Raw genomic sequence first — 18,219 nt, 5'->3', positions numbered from 1 at the left:
TTCCAGATAAGGAACTAAAGCACAGAGAAGTTAAGTACCTTGCCCAATATTAGAACTAGTACAAAACCAAGTCTGGATCTGAACCTGGCCAGTCCCCAGGGGCATACTCCGAACCTCTCAAGCTATGCTGCCTCTCAATATAAATGAGAATTTACCTGCGAATTCAGTCAGCATAAAGTAGAGTTTTAGTTAACCAAGCACACTGAATTATACATAAATTAAAACCTAGATTTACAGCCCTTTTCTCATACAGCAACTTGTAGAGGTTCTAAAACACTGCAAGAAACACTCATTTTAATATGTCATAGAGACATCTGAAGCAGGTAATTTTGTGAAAGAATCCTTTGTTTAGCCAACAATGCAGATGTTTAGCTAACTGAAGCCCCATAAGCACAGTTATATTCTCCTAACTATACCACATGCAATTAAAGAGAGATCTGAGATAGGATTACCTTGTTTTCTTCTAATTTCCTTTTCAGCTTTTCTTCCAGGTCCCTGGTCTCTTCTGAGCTCTTAAGTTTTATCTGCTCATAATTTTCACATGCTTCTTTAAGCTGCTCTTGTAATACTTCGTACTCTTTTTCAATCTGTGTGATTTCCCCCTAAAAAATATATTACAAAATTATTCAAAATAGTTAAAAATGCCTATTTATGATCTTGTTCTGAACTCTCTCAAAATAAAGGAGAATGAAAGGCAGGTGAAAATTTACAAGGGAAATGTCACCATAATTCAGGAATTAAAAACCCCTAAATATTGTTTAGCAAAGCCAGCTACTTTATAAATATAATCATTCATATTATTGGAATTCACAATGAAACTTTTCAATCTGTACTATAATTAGCTCTGAATATTTGTTTTAGAAGGATTCAATATTAGATCAATAGTTTGAGGTAAATGTCACTCTTCATAATTAACACAAAGAACTATTTATTAGGCTTAAAAAGCTGCATATACATGTATATTTTAGATATGAACAGGACATATTGTGTTTCAAATATTAACAAATACTTGCTGGTTATTTCGAAAAGACAAGTTAAAATATTATCAATGAATTATTTTCAGTTATCTGTTTCTTGGACCAGCTTAGCAAAAAGAAAGCAATCAGAGACCATTCTGTAATATGAAATGTTGGTGAACAAAAAAACGTTATTATGTAAGTATTTTTTGAAACCTTTCATACTGCTAAGCCTGGAAGCAACCAGACATTTGTGTTTGAAAGAGTATCTGTTTGATGCTGGCAACTTCTCCCAGCTGCAGGAGAGAAGCCCTCCCTGTAGCACCAGGCTTTGGAAATCTATCCCAGGCCTAAATCTGGTCCACCTTCAACATCCCCTGTACCTTCTCCCAACACCTTAGCATCCTCCAAGTATAAAAAGGCAGGGAATCAACTATGTGAAATTCTGTGAATCATTAGTTAGAGAACTGTGAACTATGGCTAGGGTGACCATACATGTCAGTCTGCCTCAGAGATTCTCAGCTTATGTCTGCCCAGACTGAAAGTTTAGCACTATGAATAGAGTCCATGTTTAAATAATAAATTAAATGGTCAACAGTACTATGATCCAGAAGTAAGACTTTATGGTTTAAGATCTCAGTTACCTCTATATTCATTCTCAGTTCAGCAAATGGATCACAATGAATAGCAACTTGTAATTAATCTGTATACCCCAAATCACCAACAGAAACAGGAAGTTAAATAACACTTCTGTGTTATTACATTTAAACTTCACCACACTTCTGTGAAAAATATATTATTTTCTCTTTTATTAGATTAGTAAACCAAGGCTTAGGGATGTGAAGCAAGTTCTCAAAACCCCAGAAGAAAGCAGCAGTGCTGGGATTCAAATGCAAGTCTCACTGGTTGAGAAACTAGCAATCAACTATACTGGCATCAAGGTCCTAAAATAAAAGCTAATTTAAGAAAGCATTTGTGAATGTTCCCATCACCGATGGAATATTTATTTGCAGGTCAAAACCACTCAAATCAGCAACAGAACCTACCTGGTTTAAAGCTAAGTATGGCGAAAGACTTCAACACCCATTACTCTACTCGGCATATACTCACATACAGGCAAAAATGTTCACTACAGCATTGTTTTGTAAGCATTTTGAGAAGCTGACACAATCTAAATGTTCAACAATAAAAAATCAGTCAAATAAATTATTATACATTTGTACAATGGAATAACACGCATCCATTTAAAATGATGCTATAAATCTGTATTTACTGATGTGGAAAAAAGTCCATAACATACTAATTGAAGACTGCAAATTTCAAAGACAACATATACAGCATGATCCCATCTTTTAAAAGATATTGCTTAGTTATATGTAAATGTTCAAATAAGGCCTGGAAGGCTGGACATCAAAATACTAACATGAGTGACAAGAAAGATGATTTTTAATTCTTCTTTCATAATTTTCAGTATTATTCAATTTAAAAAATTTTCAGGATTCTATATTATTTTTATAACTAGCAAAAGCTATAAAGATGTTTGTACAAATAAAAGCAGGAAACACAAAATTCTAACCTTACTTCTTCCTACTTAACTGTACCTTTGATCTTGTGATTTATTCCATATTAGTAATTATAGAACTGCTTCATTTTTAAATAATGGCATAATATTTCATTATACAGATATACCATAATTTAGTCTACTATTGATAGATGTTTAGATTATATTCAGTTTTTTGCTGATACAAATATAGATGAAACAAATATACAAGTATCTTTGCTCACTGTTCTAAAAACACATGAGGGCAGATCAATTCCAAACTGCCTTCCCCAGTAATATGCACGTACATTTCAGTAACATTTAAATGACAGTTTTTCTTATCTCAAGTGGGGTTGGGCATCTTTTTATATGTTTAAAAATCATCTATATTTCTTTTATTGTGGATCATCTATTCAGATCCACTCCCATTTTGTGATAGGTTGTTAATCTTTTCCTTATTAATTTATAGAAACTTATTATATATTAAGGAAATTGTTAATAGTTCTCTATCTGTCCTATGCTGCAAATAATGTCCTAGTTTGTCATGTATTTTGATACCACATGTGTATATTTGTTCTTATAAATACATATGCTATGCAAATGAATATACACATTATATACATGTTTATGTATATAAACATACTTTTTTGCCATGCTATTTATTAATCTTATGAAAAAAATTTTCCCTTTTTTTCCTGGGTACTTCTATGGGTCCATTTTATATATTTAAATCTTTGATCTGCCTGGAACTTATTTTAGTATAAGGAAAGAGGTAGATGCCCAAATTAATTTTTTCTAGATGGCAACCTATTTCTCATAAAACCTTGTATTTAGTAATTTATTTTTGCTCACTGATGATTTATCATCTTTATTATACCTTAAATTTCTATATTCTTCTATTCCATTGGACTCTTATTTGAATGGTCTATGTATGTGATAATAGAGATTTATATTGTGTTTTGCTATCTAGTTATACAACTCCTTTTCTTATAGTTCCTTTTCCCTGGCCATTCCTGTTGTTCACTTTTCCATGTGAACTTTAAAATCAATTTGTCTAGTTACAAATAAATCCTGTGGAGTAACCAGCCTCTAAGATAGCTTTCAAGATCCTAGCCTCTTGATATTCACATCCTTCTATAGACCTCCTCTACCATGTATCAGGGTTAGTGGGTTGGTCCGTGTGACCAAGACAACATAGCAGAAATGATGGAGCATGACTTCCTAAAGCAGGTCATAAAAGTCATCACTCCTTCTGCCTTGGATCACTCACTCTAGGGAAAGCCAGGCCCCAGGAGGACACTCAAGGAGCGCTACGTGGAGGTCCACAACGCAAGAAACTGAAGCCTCCTACCAACTGCCAGCACAAATTTGCCAGCTATGTGTAAAGTTTCTTTACACAGATTTAAGTATTTAATCTTTTTTTTTTTTTTTGAGACAGAGTCTCACTCTGTTGCCCGGGCTAGAGTGCCGTGGCATCAGCGTAGCTCACAGCAACCTCAAACTCCTGGGCTCAAGCAATCCTACTGCCTCAGCCTCTCAAATAGTTGGGACTACAGGCGCATACCACCACACCCGGCTAATTTTTTTCTACATATATTTTTAGCTGTCCAAATCATTTCTTTCTATTTTTAGTAGAGATAGGGTCTCGCTCTTGCTCAGGCTGGTCTCCAACTCCTGACCTCGAGCGATCCATCCGCCTCAGCCTCCCAGAGTGCTAGGATTACAGGCGTGAGCCACCGCGCCCGGCCAGTATTTAATCTTTTTGTTGCTATTGAAAATGGAATTATTTTCTTCTCATACACTTTTGGGTTCTTTTTTTTTTTTTTTTTTTTTTTGAGACAGAGTTTCGCTTTGTTGCCCTGGCTAGAGTGCTGTGGCGTCAGCCTAGCTCACAGCAACCTCAAACTCCTGGGCTTAAGCAATCCTTCTGCCTCAACCTCCCAAGTAGCTGGGACTACAGGCATGTGCCACCATGCCCAACTAATTTTTTCTATATATATTTTTAGTTGTCCAGATAATTTCTTTCTCTTTTTTAGTATAGACGGGGTCTTGCTCTTGCTCAGGCTGGTCTCAAACTCCTGACCTTTAGCGATCCTCCCGCCTCAGCCTCCCAGAGTGTTAGGATTATAAGCATGAGCCACCACGCCCGGCCGACTTTTGGGTTTTTTTGCTTCTAATATACTAACAGGCTGTTGTTTATATATACAAAGGTATTAGTTTGTGTCCAATCATCTTTTTGAATTCTCTTACATTTTGGTATAGGTTTTCAGTTATCACTTTGGGTTTTCCCAGCACACAATCTTAGCCTCTGTAAACAATGATACTTATACCTCCTCTTTTCCATCTTATTTCTGTTTCATATAGAATTTTGTTAGTTAATATCTCTATGATAATAATAAGTATTAATGGTGATGTTCTGCCATTAATAAAAGATGATAGCTTTTGGTTTAAGAGAGAAAGATAATAGCATGTTCATGTTGAGAAATAATCATCAATTCTCATTTTCTTACCAGTTGTGGTCAAGACAGGGACTTGAATTTTATCCAATACCTTTTCAGCAACTATAGAGGTGATCAGATAATTTTTCTCTTATGATATATTAACAAAGTAAATTATATTAATAGATGTTCTAATTCAATCATCCTTATAGCAATAAGATATTTATAATACCTTTCTGTGTTATTCATATGAATAAACTTATTTATAAATTATTACATGTTCATTATACCAGTTAAAACCAATAAAACCATTATACTTTGAAATAAATATGCTAGAAAAATTAACTTACCTTTTCCTTTGCCTCCCCTTCTCAAATTTCAACAATAAAAAGAAAACAATAATTTTTTGGTTATGTTCTTAAACTTATCTTATGATAACTTTGTATGGAATTAGCTGGCTCCAAAATGGTTCTAGTTCATCATCTCATCTAAACAAATTAATGAAAATTAAACTTTTAAACAGTTTAATAAAATTTGACTCACATGTTGTGCCTCAAAAGGATCATATGGTTCAGTATTGACTTCCTGGTATGTTATGTTCCAAGAAACCTATGGGGCAAAGCAAACATATAAACTCAATTTATCTCAATTGTTCTAGCAAAATAAATCCATGATGTAATTACATTCTGAAGAATGTTCATAATTTTTTCCAGGCTTTTTTTCCCCCAATAATTTAGATTATGTTCCGTGCTTTCTATAAATATTTATATTAGGAAAGTTATTTAGAATTTATAATTGAAAATCATTTTGGTTCATTACTTTTAACATATTTTTTTCAAAGCTTCCAGGAAAACAGGAAACATAATGAGGAGTGGAACAATTTAATAAGGATTGAATGAATTCACACCCTATTGAAGGCAACTATAGAAGAACCTCAATTTATTCTTATGCTTCTTAGGAAAGAACTCTTAACACACATTCATTCCTCGTTTCTATCTGGTTATCTGTGTTTAACACCCTCATTCCTCCCCTGGTTTGGCAGGAGAAGCTGGGCATGTGGAGCCCAGACTTTTCCCTTTCTTTCTCTCTGCAGAGCTGCCAGCACATTTCCCCTTCCTCCTCCAGGCAGTAACTCCTATGCTGTAGGCACCCCAAGCCAAGGGGGCCTCCCAGCCTGCCCCTCCTGTTAACTGGCAGGTAAGGCAGGGTGATGTGGGCTGTTAGCACATGTACTATTCTACAAAAATAACCACATCCTCCTACTGTACTTTTATTAATTATTAAGGTGATGTTCTGGCTCCATCTGCTGACTCCTTTATCTTACTTCTCAATTTATGTAGGCTTTGAGTAGGGAAGAAGGGTATTATTTATTGGACTCAAACTCTTTCTGACAAGATTATCTGTCACACCTCACAAAAAGGTTCATATTTTAAAAATATTTTCAAGCAAAAGCTTCAGTAACCATTATAAAGTCAATCAATTTTAAGGACTTTAATGAATATAATGGCAATAAAAATGAAAAGGAAAATTTAACTTCAGTATGAAGGAGACTTTTTCTATTTAAGTCTTACCTGTACAGCGACCATCTGTGTACGTGGAATGTTTGTTACTGCACTGGTACTTTCCAGATTTACTTCACATTTGTTGTCAGAATTTCCACAGTGCCCATCATTTCTGTTAGACTCACTCAGGACTGTATCAGCATCACCTGTGCTGCACGGTGACTTTCCAGATGTTCCCAAAGAGTCCTCAAGGATCTGTGTTTCAGAAGCAATCTGGTTGCCAGTGGCATTCTCAGCACTCAAATGATGACCCTCAATATATGCAGCAGCATTTTTATCTGCTCTGTCATCGGCTACAAAAGATGGCGCCACTGGTACTGATCTTCGCAGCTGATATTCAGAGGAAATGCTGGCCAAAGGTGCGAATAGACTGGCATACTGGGGCAAACTTGGTAACATGTTTATGTACGTTGGAGTTGCCTGGGAGATATCAAATCTCTGAAAAGGAACGTACGTACAGAATCCTGTGACCAAATGGGATTGAGTCCAATAGGTTAGTTTCACATCCTCAGTAACTATTGTAGGAGACTCACAAGAAAGGTGCATGTGATTTGCATCCTCAGAGACTGGTTTGGGAGAATTAGCAGTGACCTCTTTGGATTTCCCATCCTCAAAAACTGGTGCAGAAGAATCATCGGTTACCAGTTTGGGCTTCACATCTTCACAAGCTGGTTCGGGAGAATCAGCAGGCACAGGTTTGGGTTTCACATCTTCAGAAGCTGATGCTGAAGATAAATCAGACACTGGTTGGGACTTTACATCTGGTTTAAATTCCCTAGCAGCTGGATTCAGTGGTAGTTTAACTCGTAAATACTCTCCTGTTTTTGAAATTTCTTCTACTTTTGTTTTAATGTTTTTCTTCTTCCTTTTTTTCTTGAGCCGTAATGCAACTTTCTTCAATGCAATACAGTTGTCAATCACAACAAAACGAGGACATCCCAGGAGAAAAGATTTTAAACCTCCTGCTTTTTCTAGTATCTGTCGTGTTTCTTCTGGGAAAAACTCATATTCTTCAGAGAACATCTTGTTACTCATATCCAAAGGACCATGTTCCTCCAACAACTGAGAGAAGTAACTTGGAAAAAATTTACATTTACATGAGTTAGTATAATGAGGTACTTGCACATGTTTAAGTGAAAAAAAAAAAAAAAAGATTATTCTCCCAAAGCAAAATACTACTATTTCACTTCTCACTGAAGTCAACTCTTCCCCAAAAAGAAATGTAAGGTTAACTGCAATGAAAGATACTATAAACAAAATTTTGTCTACCCCTTAGAAAATAAACCTTTGCCTTATTTTTGAGAAAAGCAAAAGGGAATCAAAAATTATTTTATAAATTTCAATTATATAATTATATAATCTTTTTAAAAGCAACCAAGAAAATTTATTCAAGAAAAGTAACAAGAATGCCAAGGAAATCAAATCTTAAAGAAAATCCTATTTGAATTTGCAAACAGTAAATCTATTAAATTTTTTCTGTGTAGGAATGTTCAGTGATGCAGAGGGACTGAAATTAACCATGTCTGACCAATAAACTAATATAGTTCAAGACCCAGATCCACAGTAATGGGCCTTTAGTCTGACTCCACTTCCGAACTGGGTTTGTTCATTCCAGTTCTGAGTGCATTTCCTTTTCCCACTATTGCATCAGACTCAAGCAGGTCTTCTTCCAACTGAATTCTGTATTCTCTTTGTACGGTGGCATAACTAGCATAAGTCACACCAGGCAACCACTTACAAGCCTCCTCCAAAGGGGCTTTCTTAGTAAATTAATGTTAACAAGAAAGACAACTTATTATAAGGAAGATAAACATTGCACTTCTTTGAATCAAGAGAAAATAATTTTTTGTGCAGATGAATGCATAGGACACTTAGAAATGATTAACCTCTATTTGAAGCACTACTCTGATAAAAACCCAATGCCACTTCTCTTTGCCAGCACTGCTACTCTAAATACTTAAAAGTCACTCCAAAATCTCCTTTAATATGCTTTACGATGAATATTTTTCTCCTAGAATAATCCCTACATTCCAAACTCCCCCACATTACATGTTGTTTTGCAAGGTAATGTAAAATATGACTTTGCTTTAAAATTCTCAACAAACTTCATTTTTATAGAGAAATTTCTAAAAGCAGAAGATGCCAAAGGAGAGTAAAGTAAAAAGAAATAAAGCACTGTAGTCTCAGGAACAGAAATCTTTGTTGAGGTTTTGGTTGATCAGTATAAATAACATTAGCCCCTACCACCTGTCCAAAGACAGCCCCCTTTCCAGTCACTGTTAAGCTGCCATTAAGCAACGGCATAGTAACTTATGAATGGTGTATGTGTATTTACTTTTTTAAAAAATTAAAGCATTTGTTGGACTGTATAGTTTTGCTCTCTATAATGAATATTAAATAGTATCACTGAAAAATAAAGCTTTCCTACCTGGATTAAAATACTTAAATCTGAAATGTGGTAACTAAAGAACAGAGAGCACATGAAAGGAAACTGTCCTCAGTGATTCATCACCAAGGTATCAACCACAAGAGGGGATTAGCAACACAATGACAACGCAGATCCAGGTGATGATTATTAAGCAGCTAGTAAAAGTCATGCTCCTGAAGAATACTTAAAGAAATGAAGAAATATCATGCATTTTTAGGTGAAAAAGGCAAATGACAAGATCGAGTATGTAGTAAAATCACAGTTTGCAAATTAAAAAAAAATATGTTTTACACATACACATTTTATGTCTGAAAGAATACACAGCAAATGTTAACTGTGATTATATCTGGGTGGTAGAGTTATTCATAAGTTTCTTTTTTTTTTTTTTTTGAGACAGAGTCTCACTCTGTTGCCCGGGCTAGAGTGAGTGCTGTGGCGTCAGCCTAGCTCACAGCAACCTCAAACTCCTGGGCTCAAGTGATCCTCCTGCCTCAGCCTCCCGAGTAGCTGGGACTACAGGCATGCACCACCATGCCCGGCTAATTTTATATATATATATATATATATATATATATATATATATATATATATATATTTTTAGCTGTCCATATATTTCTTTCTATTTTTTGTAGAGACGGGGTCTCGCTCTTGCTCAGGCTGGTCTCGAACTCCTGAGCTCCAACGATCCGCCGGCCTCGGCCTCCCAGAGTGCTAGGATTATAGGCGTGAGCCACCGTGCCTGGCCCCAAGTTTCATTTTTTCCTTTAAGCTCAAAAAAATTTTTTTTAATTTCCATAATAATTTATACTATTACTTTTGAAATCACAAAAAAAGTTTTTTTCAAAGAATTAGAGCCTCCACATTTTTGTCCACTGGCTTAAGTAGCAACAAATTTTTCATATCTTCAAGCAGAATAAAATTTAACTCAACAAAAGTCCCTAGCCCAAAGAGAAATGGTACTATAACCACACTGTGAATTATATTTTTATAGCTACTATTAGTTGAAATGCAACACAAAATGAACTTTAACTCTGTATTTACACTTTTCTATGCTTTGAAAAGTAGGCTCAGTAAGATATACATTGGATCCAAAATAGCATAAACACAATTTCTTCATAATCTAGTGTTTTATAGGGGTTAGAATCAGCCCATCAACACTCTGAACCCTGGTGCTGGTGCAGCTGTTTGGTAGATATGAAAGACTCTAAGGCTATAACAAAAGATGCTAGACACAACTTAAGATGGTGAGGCTTACACGATCATTTCAGTTTTGGCCCAGTTATGAAATTAATCTCCTGTCTCATCTGGCCCCTTCAAAGTCTTAGACGCTAATAGGGCTTGTATTCCTGTACCTAAGAACCAGAGGCAAAAAACTGAGCACACTGTACATGACAGGAATAAAAAAAATTAATAAAGCTAATTACACAGAGATATTAATAGCTGTTATGTATGTATGTACATATTTCTATGTGCACATACAACATTTTCATAATTTGATGATGACCATTTGTGTAACAGTCCCAGATAAACTTTTAGAATATCAGTGCATGTCATTGTTGGCATAGGAGAAAGGACAGGAATGGGAAAAACATTTCAAAAACTACTCCCATCCTACTAACTAGGAATGCCCCTTTGAAAATCACTGTTTTATACACGCTCATGATTCTTACTTTGGAATGTCATTTTTATTTGCAATATTCTGTAATCCTACCAATGATCATCTTAGCTCTCTTGCTATGCTGCAGGCTGCATGACAGAACTACACCTACTTTTTCTGAAATCTGCAACAGTGCCTAATCTTATGTGGTCAATAAATCTTGACTGACTAACACCACTACAGTGATGTTAAGAAAAATTAAATGCAGAATAATTTGATTTGATGATCTAAATCCTAAAATGTTAGAATTAGAAGGGGCAATTAAAAATAAATTAGTCCAATTCCCTATTTTAAGGTGAAGTATTAAACTCAAGAAAAGGTTAATTCATTGCAGTTATCCCAATATTCTTGACTCCTTGTCCAATATTTTTCTATTCTATATTCTTTTCATATGCAAGTCTCTATTTTCATTTCTTTCATCAATTGGCCAATAAAATAAATAATCATTCTTAAGCTACCATGTTTTTACTTTTGAAAATTCAAAGAATTATATTTTGAAATGTAATACACTGTATTTTCTTGGTTTTCTAAGAGAAAAATTCTATCTCAAAATAAAAGCACTCAGTCTATTTATTCCCTTCATAAAGCTGTTTGCTTATAATGGCAATAAATTCTTTAAGAGACAAGCTACTGAAAACTACACACTTTAGGTTCAGTTTGGCGAGCTTGAAGTAAGTTCTAGCATATTTTAAGAAATAGTAGTATAATTTTACAGCTGTTTCCACATTGTCATGCAGTTCTCTGCAAATATGATTTGCTCAGCAAGTCAACTCTAAAGAAAAACTATGAAGAGGAACCTAAGAGAATATAACAAGACTAAATAGGAATAATGTAACTGAGGGAAATAGAAGAAATGACCATATTGTGGATGAGTGACAGGATTTTCAGAATAGTTAGCTTTTAAATTAATTTCCTATTACAGATCTTAGCCCTGAATTTCTTTTCTTGAGGAAGACCTCATGCACTATTTATTAATGCCAAACTCAAAATGGGAAGCTGTTTCCTAGATTTTCCTGAATTCTCTGATTGTTTTATCCACCTTACTCAAATTTGATTTGTCAAATTTCATATTCACATTTTCAATCCAAAAGTAATTCACACCCAGAGTTACTTAAAAAGAAAAGTGTGTTTCTCTTTCATTAGATCAATGTCAGGAAGTTGAGTCTCTAATATAATACAGGGGTGTAGGATAGTACATCTGTACTATCATCCCAGTGGAACTACTACTATCCAAGCAGAAATAATAATACCATCCTAATATCCTTTTCCCAATAAAAGGATAATACTTCAACAAGCTTGTCACTGGAATTATGAGATGCCAAAATTGTATCCAATAACATAAGGACAATGAGATCAAATTATTATTTGTTACATGAATACCTTAGAATTTGTGATAAAAAGATTATGGCTGGGAACTGTATCAGTGCTATCAGGAAATACTGAAACAGTTTTAGAAGTAAAAAGTATCTACATTAGCAGCTCAAACTGACAAAACCAATAATCATTAGGACTCTATATAATTAATAATCCACAATTAACTTTGTGTTAATATCTGACAAAATCTTTTTCTTTTTTTTTTGAGACAGAGTGTTGCTTTGTTGCCCTGGCTAGAGTGAGTGCCGTGGCGTCAGCCTAGCTCACAGCAACCTCAAACTCCTGGGCTTAAGCGATCCTACTGCCTCAGCCTCCGAGTAGCTGGGACTACAGGCATGAGCCACCATGCCCGGCTAATTTTTTCTATATATATTTTAGTTGGCCAGATAATTTCTTTCTATTTTTAGTAGAGACGGGGGTCTCTCTCTTGCTCAGGCTGGTCTCAAACTCCTGACCTCGAGCGATCCACCCGCCTCGGCCTCCCAGAGTGCTAGGATTACAGGCGTGAGCCACCGTGCCCGGCCTGACAAAATCTTTAAAAATGTTCTTCCCCAGGCCGGGCGCGGTGGCTCGACAAAATCTTTAAAAATGTTCTTCCCCAGGCCAGGTGTGGTGGCTCGACAAAATCTTTAAAAATGTTCTTCCCCAGGCCGGGCACGGTGGCTCGACAAAATCTTTAAAAATGTTCTTCCCCAGGCCGGGCGCGGTAGCTCACGCCTGTAATCATAGCACTCTGGGAGGCCGAGGCGGGTGGATCGCTCGAGGTCAGGAGTTCGAGACCAGCCTGAGCAAGAGCGAGACCCCGTCTCTACTAAAAATAGAAAGAAATTATCTGGACAACTAAAATATATATAGAAAAAATTAGCCGGGCATGGTGGTGCATGCCTGTAGTCCCAGCTACTTGGGAGGCTGAGGCAGTAGGATCGCTTAAGCCCAGGAGTTTGAGGTTGCTGTGAGCTAGGCTGATGCCACGGCACTCACTCTAGGCCGGGCAACAAAGCAAGACTCTGTCTCAAAAAAAAAAAAAAATGTTCTTCCCCAGAGGGTGAGAACCAATAAATGAGTCCTTTAATAAATATAAGAGATACAAAGTAAACCACTTCTGATCTTTAATTGGCAGCTTCAGTATACAATAACAACTGTAGGAATTTTAACCTACTTACTCATATAGAGTTGAACATTTTTGTTTTGGGTTAATATCCCACAACTTCTTATTGCGGACAACGTATTCGTTACTGTGCTGGTCATAGAGAGCTTCAAACTCTTCTAGGTCTTGCCGAAGATGATCAGGCACTGCAAATGGGCCTGCAGAATCTGAATTTCGCCTGCTGATTTAAAAAATACCCCCCAAAACAAAAAACCAGTTAATTTTGTGAATAAACTTTTGGCTTATTATTTAACCATAAGAATGGCTAATTGAAATAGATACGACAACAGTAAAATGTTACTCAGCTTTACTTAATGCAGAAAAGCTAACCTTCCATAGTTATAGTTAAGAAATATTATATCTGACATTCTGAGTGAGCACTTTCAATTAACCATTCAGTCTGCTGCAAGGAACAAATTTTTTAAAACTTCACCTTTTTAAATAATCAATGTTGCATTATTATAACTTGTTAAAGGGCTAAGAGGCAAATGAAGATTATATTATAACTGCTAATAAGTTAAAGTGAGATTGAGATTGCTAAAAAGTACTAATAAAAAATTTTTTTTAAAATGAGTTTCAGATTTTAGCACTCTAAAAAGATATAGTAGTTTGAGTGTGGGCTCTAAAACCCGACTGCATGATTTAAATCCCGACTCTGCTATATTTATAAGCTTTGTGTTCTTAGACAAATCACTCAACTATCCTGTCCTTAGTTTCCTAATCTTTACAATGAACATAATTGTAGTACTTATCTCCTACGCTGGATGAGTGGATTAAATGAGTTTGTATACGTAAAGCCCTTAGAAAAATGCCTGGTACATAAGTGTTAATCTCAGTAAAGGCTATGTTATGGTCTGAATGTATGTGTCCCTCAAAATTCACATGTTGAAACCTAAACAGCAATATGATGGTGATAGGATGTGGAACCTATGGGAGGTGATTAGGCTCTGCCTTCATGAATGGTATTAGTGCCCATATAAAAGAGGGCCCAGAGAGCTGCCTTGTCCCCTTTCACCATGGGAGGACACAGCTAGAAAGCACCACCTATCGACCAGAAAGCGGGCCCTCACCACACCCCAAATGTGCCAGAGCCTTGGATCTTGGAGACTTCCCAGCTTCCAAAACTGTGAAAAATAAATTTCTGTTGTTTGTAAGCCACTCACAGTTTATAATATATTGTTACAGCAACCTAAAAGTACTAAGACTATTATTATTTTAATTTAAAGCAATTCCTCCACTTAAAGAATCCATGAAAATGTGGAAATTTTATCTGTTCTTACAATTCCTTTTCAAAATGTGAAAAAAAAAACATTTTGTGGGTTTTTGGTCCATAAAAGGATATAAAAAGGTTACTGCTATTCACTAGTTTTACATCTTATGTGTATTTATTGTTTCTTGAAAACTCAGTTTTAACAACCAGATGGCATTAAAATCATTAACATACAAGGTTAAATAAATCATAACATACGTTGCTTCCAAAACATCTTCCTCTCTTCTGTTATAGCAAAAATGCTAGTGATTATCAATAAGACGCTCTCTTCATTGAATATTTTAAAGAATATTTTCTAGAAATTTTTCTAGGATTTTCCCATAGTACCTCACATGTAGGTTCTCAATATATACTTATTGATTAAATGTCATCAGTCCTGTGACTTTAACACAGTTTAAATTGTTTTTTTTCTTTTAAGAGATAGGATCTCATTCTGTCACCCAGGATAGAGTACAGTGACAAAATCATAGCTCACTGCAGCCTCAACTCCTGGGCTTAAGCAATCCTCCTGCCTCAGCCTCCCAAGTAGCTGGGAGTCCAGGTGCTTGCCAGGCACATGACACTGCAACTGGCTATTTTTAAAAAAAATTTTTTTTTGTAGAGACAAGGCCTTGCTATATTGCCCAGGCTGGTCTCAAACTCCTGGCCTCAAGTGAACCTCCCACCTTGGCCTCCCAAAGTGCTGGGATTATAGGCATGAGCCACCACGCCTGGTCCTGAATGAATTCTTAATGCCTACAAGCCATGCTATAAATTCAATCAAGATAGGTTACATCAAGTTGTCGCAACAGATGCACATCTTTAGAAATGGAAGTTAGAGAAATAAAAGGCAAGTTTATAGTACATTCAATTAACCCCATTAATGAAAACGTTTGAGTTAAAAATGAAGTAAAAATTTTAAAATTGTACTTACTTATGGTTTTCACCTGAAGAAGTCTCATTTGGTGTTACTGAAGTTGTCCCAGACCCAACTAACATAGGCTGGTTTAAAAGACAGAAAAATGACAATGATTTTCTACTTCAAAATTCCATTAAAGAAAAAAGTACCATTAAAATTAAGGAATGCTTATATAAACATGCATGCCAATTGCTAATATATAAGACCTATCCAAATTTTCCTGTGAATAGGAACACATTATTAATAGTAATTTAAGTTTAAACAGCCACAAATAAGCTCAAACTAACATTTAGGGTGGCTTTTAATGTTCCAAAAAAATTAAAATGTCACTCAGTTTAAACTCCCATTTTGGCTAAACTAAAGGCACATAGTCAAAGACAAAAAGAAAAGTTTACTGGAGCTGAAAGTCTTCTAAGATTTACTCACTCTCTCATCCCTGTACCCTTTTCTTCCCCCACATCAAACACAAGAGCCATGAAGAACCCACCATGAGACTTAAAAATAATGCCCTGCTTAACTCATGGACTTGCAGGAGAGCTTTTGGTAAGTGGGAGGAAAGGATCCTATCAATCCTGAGATTGTTATATGATTAGTAGTAATCATTTTTAATTTGATTATTTTAGATAAATATTTGAATATAAATATAATAGCTTCAACAAAATCTTCTGATACTAGAAACTATTATTCTCCTTTCTTATCTCCCCATAAAATTCAGTTTAGTAATAAAAATAGACAACAATTACTAAGTTCTTACTACTGAATAAGCATAATTAACTCCATTAGTTATTAAAAAAGTACCACTATTATTCTTGTTACATAGATGAGCACACTAGAGAACGGTCCCCAACCTTTTTGGCACCAGGGACCAGTTTCATGGAAGACAATTTTTCCACAGACCGGTAGGGGGGCTGGGGGAGGGTGGTGCGGAGCTCAGGGGGTGAGGTGCTGCCCGTTTCCTAACAGGCCACGGACTGGTCACGGGGTTGGGGACCACAGAACTAGGGCACAGGGAAGTGAAATAACTTGCCCACAGTCACAAAGATAACTGGTGAAACCAAGATGTGAACCCAGGTCTGTTGACCTTGAAGCCTTCTTAGCTACTCTGCTCTATGACCACCCGTAGAGTTCTACAAAATGACAATGTTTTCACTCAGAAGTAAGCAGAAAATAAAAAGCACAATAAATAGCAAGAGCTTCTTTGAAGAGTTAACTTTTATATAATGTAAACCTTAAATTTTCTCAATATGCAAATTGCCAAAATATCTGTCTTTAAAGCCTAGAAAGTCTTTCTCTACAAGATGTTTCCAAATATCCCAAGAATTGCTTAACTCTAATTTATATATCCAATTAATTATGGAGAGTTTAGACAGGAATACAGATAATACTACATACCTTTGAATCTTTTGGCTTCTTTTTCTTTCCTTTGTTTTTCACCTTGGTAGAACTAAACTAAAATATGGAAGAAGAAAAAAAATCAATGAACACTCAAATAATGGCATTATGAAGCTCAACATAAAGAAACCATATTGATTTTCACAGACTAGTCATAAGTTAAATGTACATAAAATGTTTAACAAAAATAACACTATAGGCCGGGCACGGTGGCTCACGCCTGTAATCCTAGCACTCTGGGAGGCCGAGGCGGGCGGATCATTTGAGCACAGGAGTTCGAGACCAGCCTGAGCAAGAGAGAGACCCCGTCTCTACTAAAAATAGAAAGAAATTATCTGGACAACTAAAATATATATAGAAAAAATTAGCCGGGCATGGTGGCACATGCCTGTAGTCCCAGCTACTTGGGAGGCTGAGGCAGGAGGATCGCTTGAGCCCAGGAGTTTGAGGTTGCTGTGAGCTAGGCTGATGCCACGGCACTCACTCTAGCCTGGGCAACAAAGCGAGACTTTGTCTCAAAAGAAAAACAAACAAAAAAAAAACACTATAGTGTATCAGCCCAAATGCTATGATTTATAATAGAAAATAAGAAAAAATTTAATAATACCTGAAAGTATAACCAAAATTAAATTGTTCTAACATTTTTACCTCATTTTCAACATGGTATGTGTCATTTCAAGTAATTAGACTTTTAAGTAATTCCAGTTATATGCCATATAATAACATTTTTATGATATTCCTTTTACTTAGCCAAACTAGACATCCTACACCTGCCCAGACACCGGAGCATAAACAGTGAATAAAGAAGCATTCAGCTCCTCACAGGGTATGCTATCTGTGTTTCTATACTCAACCAGGCAATACTTGATAGAGCAGATTAAGATAAAATTTCATATATAGGCCGGGTGCAGTGGCTCACGCCTGTAATCCTAGCACTTTGGAAGGCGAAGCAGGAGAATCGCTTCAGGTCAGGAATTCGAGACCAGCCTGAGCAAGAGTGAGACCTCATTTCTACAAAAAACAGAAAAATTAGCTGGGCATGGTGGCACACCTATAGTCCCAGCTATTCGGGACACTGAGGCAGGAGCAATGCTTAAGCCCCAGGTGTCTGAGGTTGCAGTGAGCTATGATGACACTCCTGTACTCTAGCCTGGGCAACAGAGCAAGAGTCTGTCTCCAAAAAAAAAAAAAAAAAAATCACATATAGATAGATGGTTCACTCCTGAAAATCAGTAAACAAGCATCCAAGCATCTTTCTCTTTGAAAACTACCACAATGCTTTTCTTTTCTCTATTTAATCACTTTCTAAAACTAAAGAATTTCTGAACTGCCAGAAAGAATAAAAGGCAACTGCAACCTACTACAGAAGACACCTCTACAAAACTGTTTTAACTTAAACTCAATTTGGAGCCACTCAAAACAAAGTCCCTTTGTTTTTCTTCTAGAGCAAAACATTAAAATTTTAATCATTAAAGATAACTTTTCATTTTTATGCCAGGAGATAAACTCTTCTCTATTTCTAATATTACATTTATTAGCTGTAAAACTTCATGGAAA

General features: G+C 35.9%; 1 protein-coding gene across 1 annotated transcript in view; it reads right to left on the bottom strand.

Annotated features, from left to right (window-relative positions):
• Positions 1 to 18,219, bottom strand: part of TTC3 (tetratricopeptide repeat domain 3) — a 108,127-nt gene that overhangs the window by 23,700 nt on the left and 66,208 nt on the right. Inside the window, exons 30-35 of the mRNA XM_045540657.1 lie at positions 16,663 to 16,719; positions 15,286 to 15,353; positions 13,119 to 13,283; positions 6,506 to 7,571; positions 5,478 to 5,543; positions 453 to 602 (exon numbers count right to left, since the gene is read on the bottom strand). Coding sequence (XP_045396613.1) covers positions 453 to 602; positions 5,478 to 5,543; positions 6,506 to 7,571; positions 13,119 to 13,283; positions 15,286 to 15,353; positions 16,663 to 16,719 — 1,572 coding nt within the window. The remainder of the gene's footprint in view (positions 1 to 452; positions 603 to 5,477; positions 5,544 to 6,505; positions 7,572 to 13,118; positions 13,284 to 15,285; positions 15,354 to 16,662; positions 16,720 to 18,219) is intronic.

This window comes from Lemur catta, chromosome 1 (assembly GCF_020740605.2).
Source record: "Lemur catta isolate mLemCat1 chromosome 1, mLemCat1.pri, whole genome shotgun sequence".
In the NCBI taxonomy this organism is placed as follows: domain Eukaryota; kingdom Metazoa; phylum Chordata; class Mammalia; order Primates; family Lemuridae; genus Lemur; species Lemur catta.
This window is presented reverse-complemented; position numbering and strand designations above follow the sequence as displayed.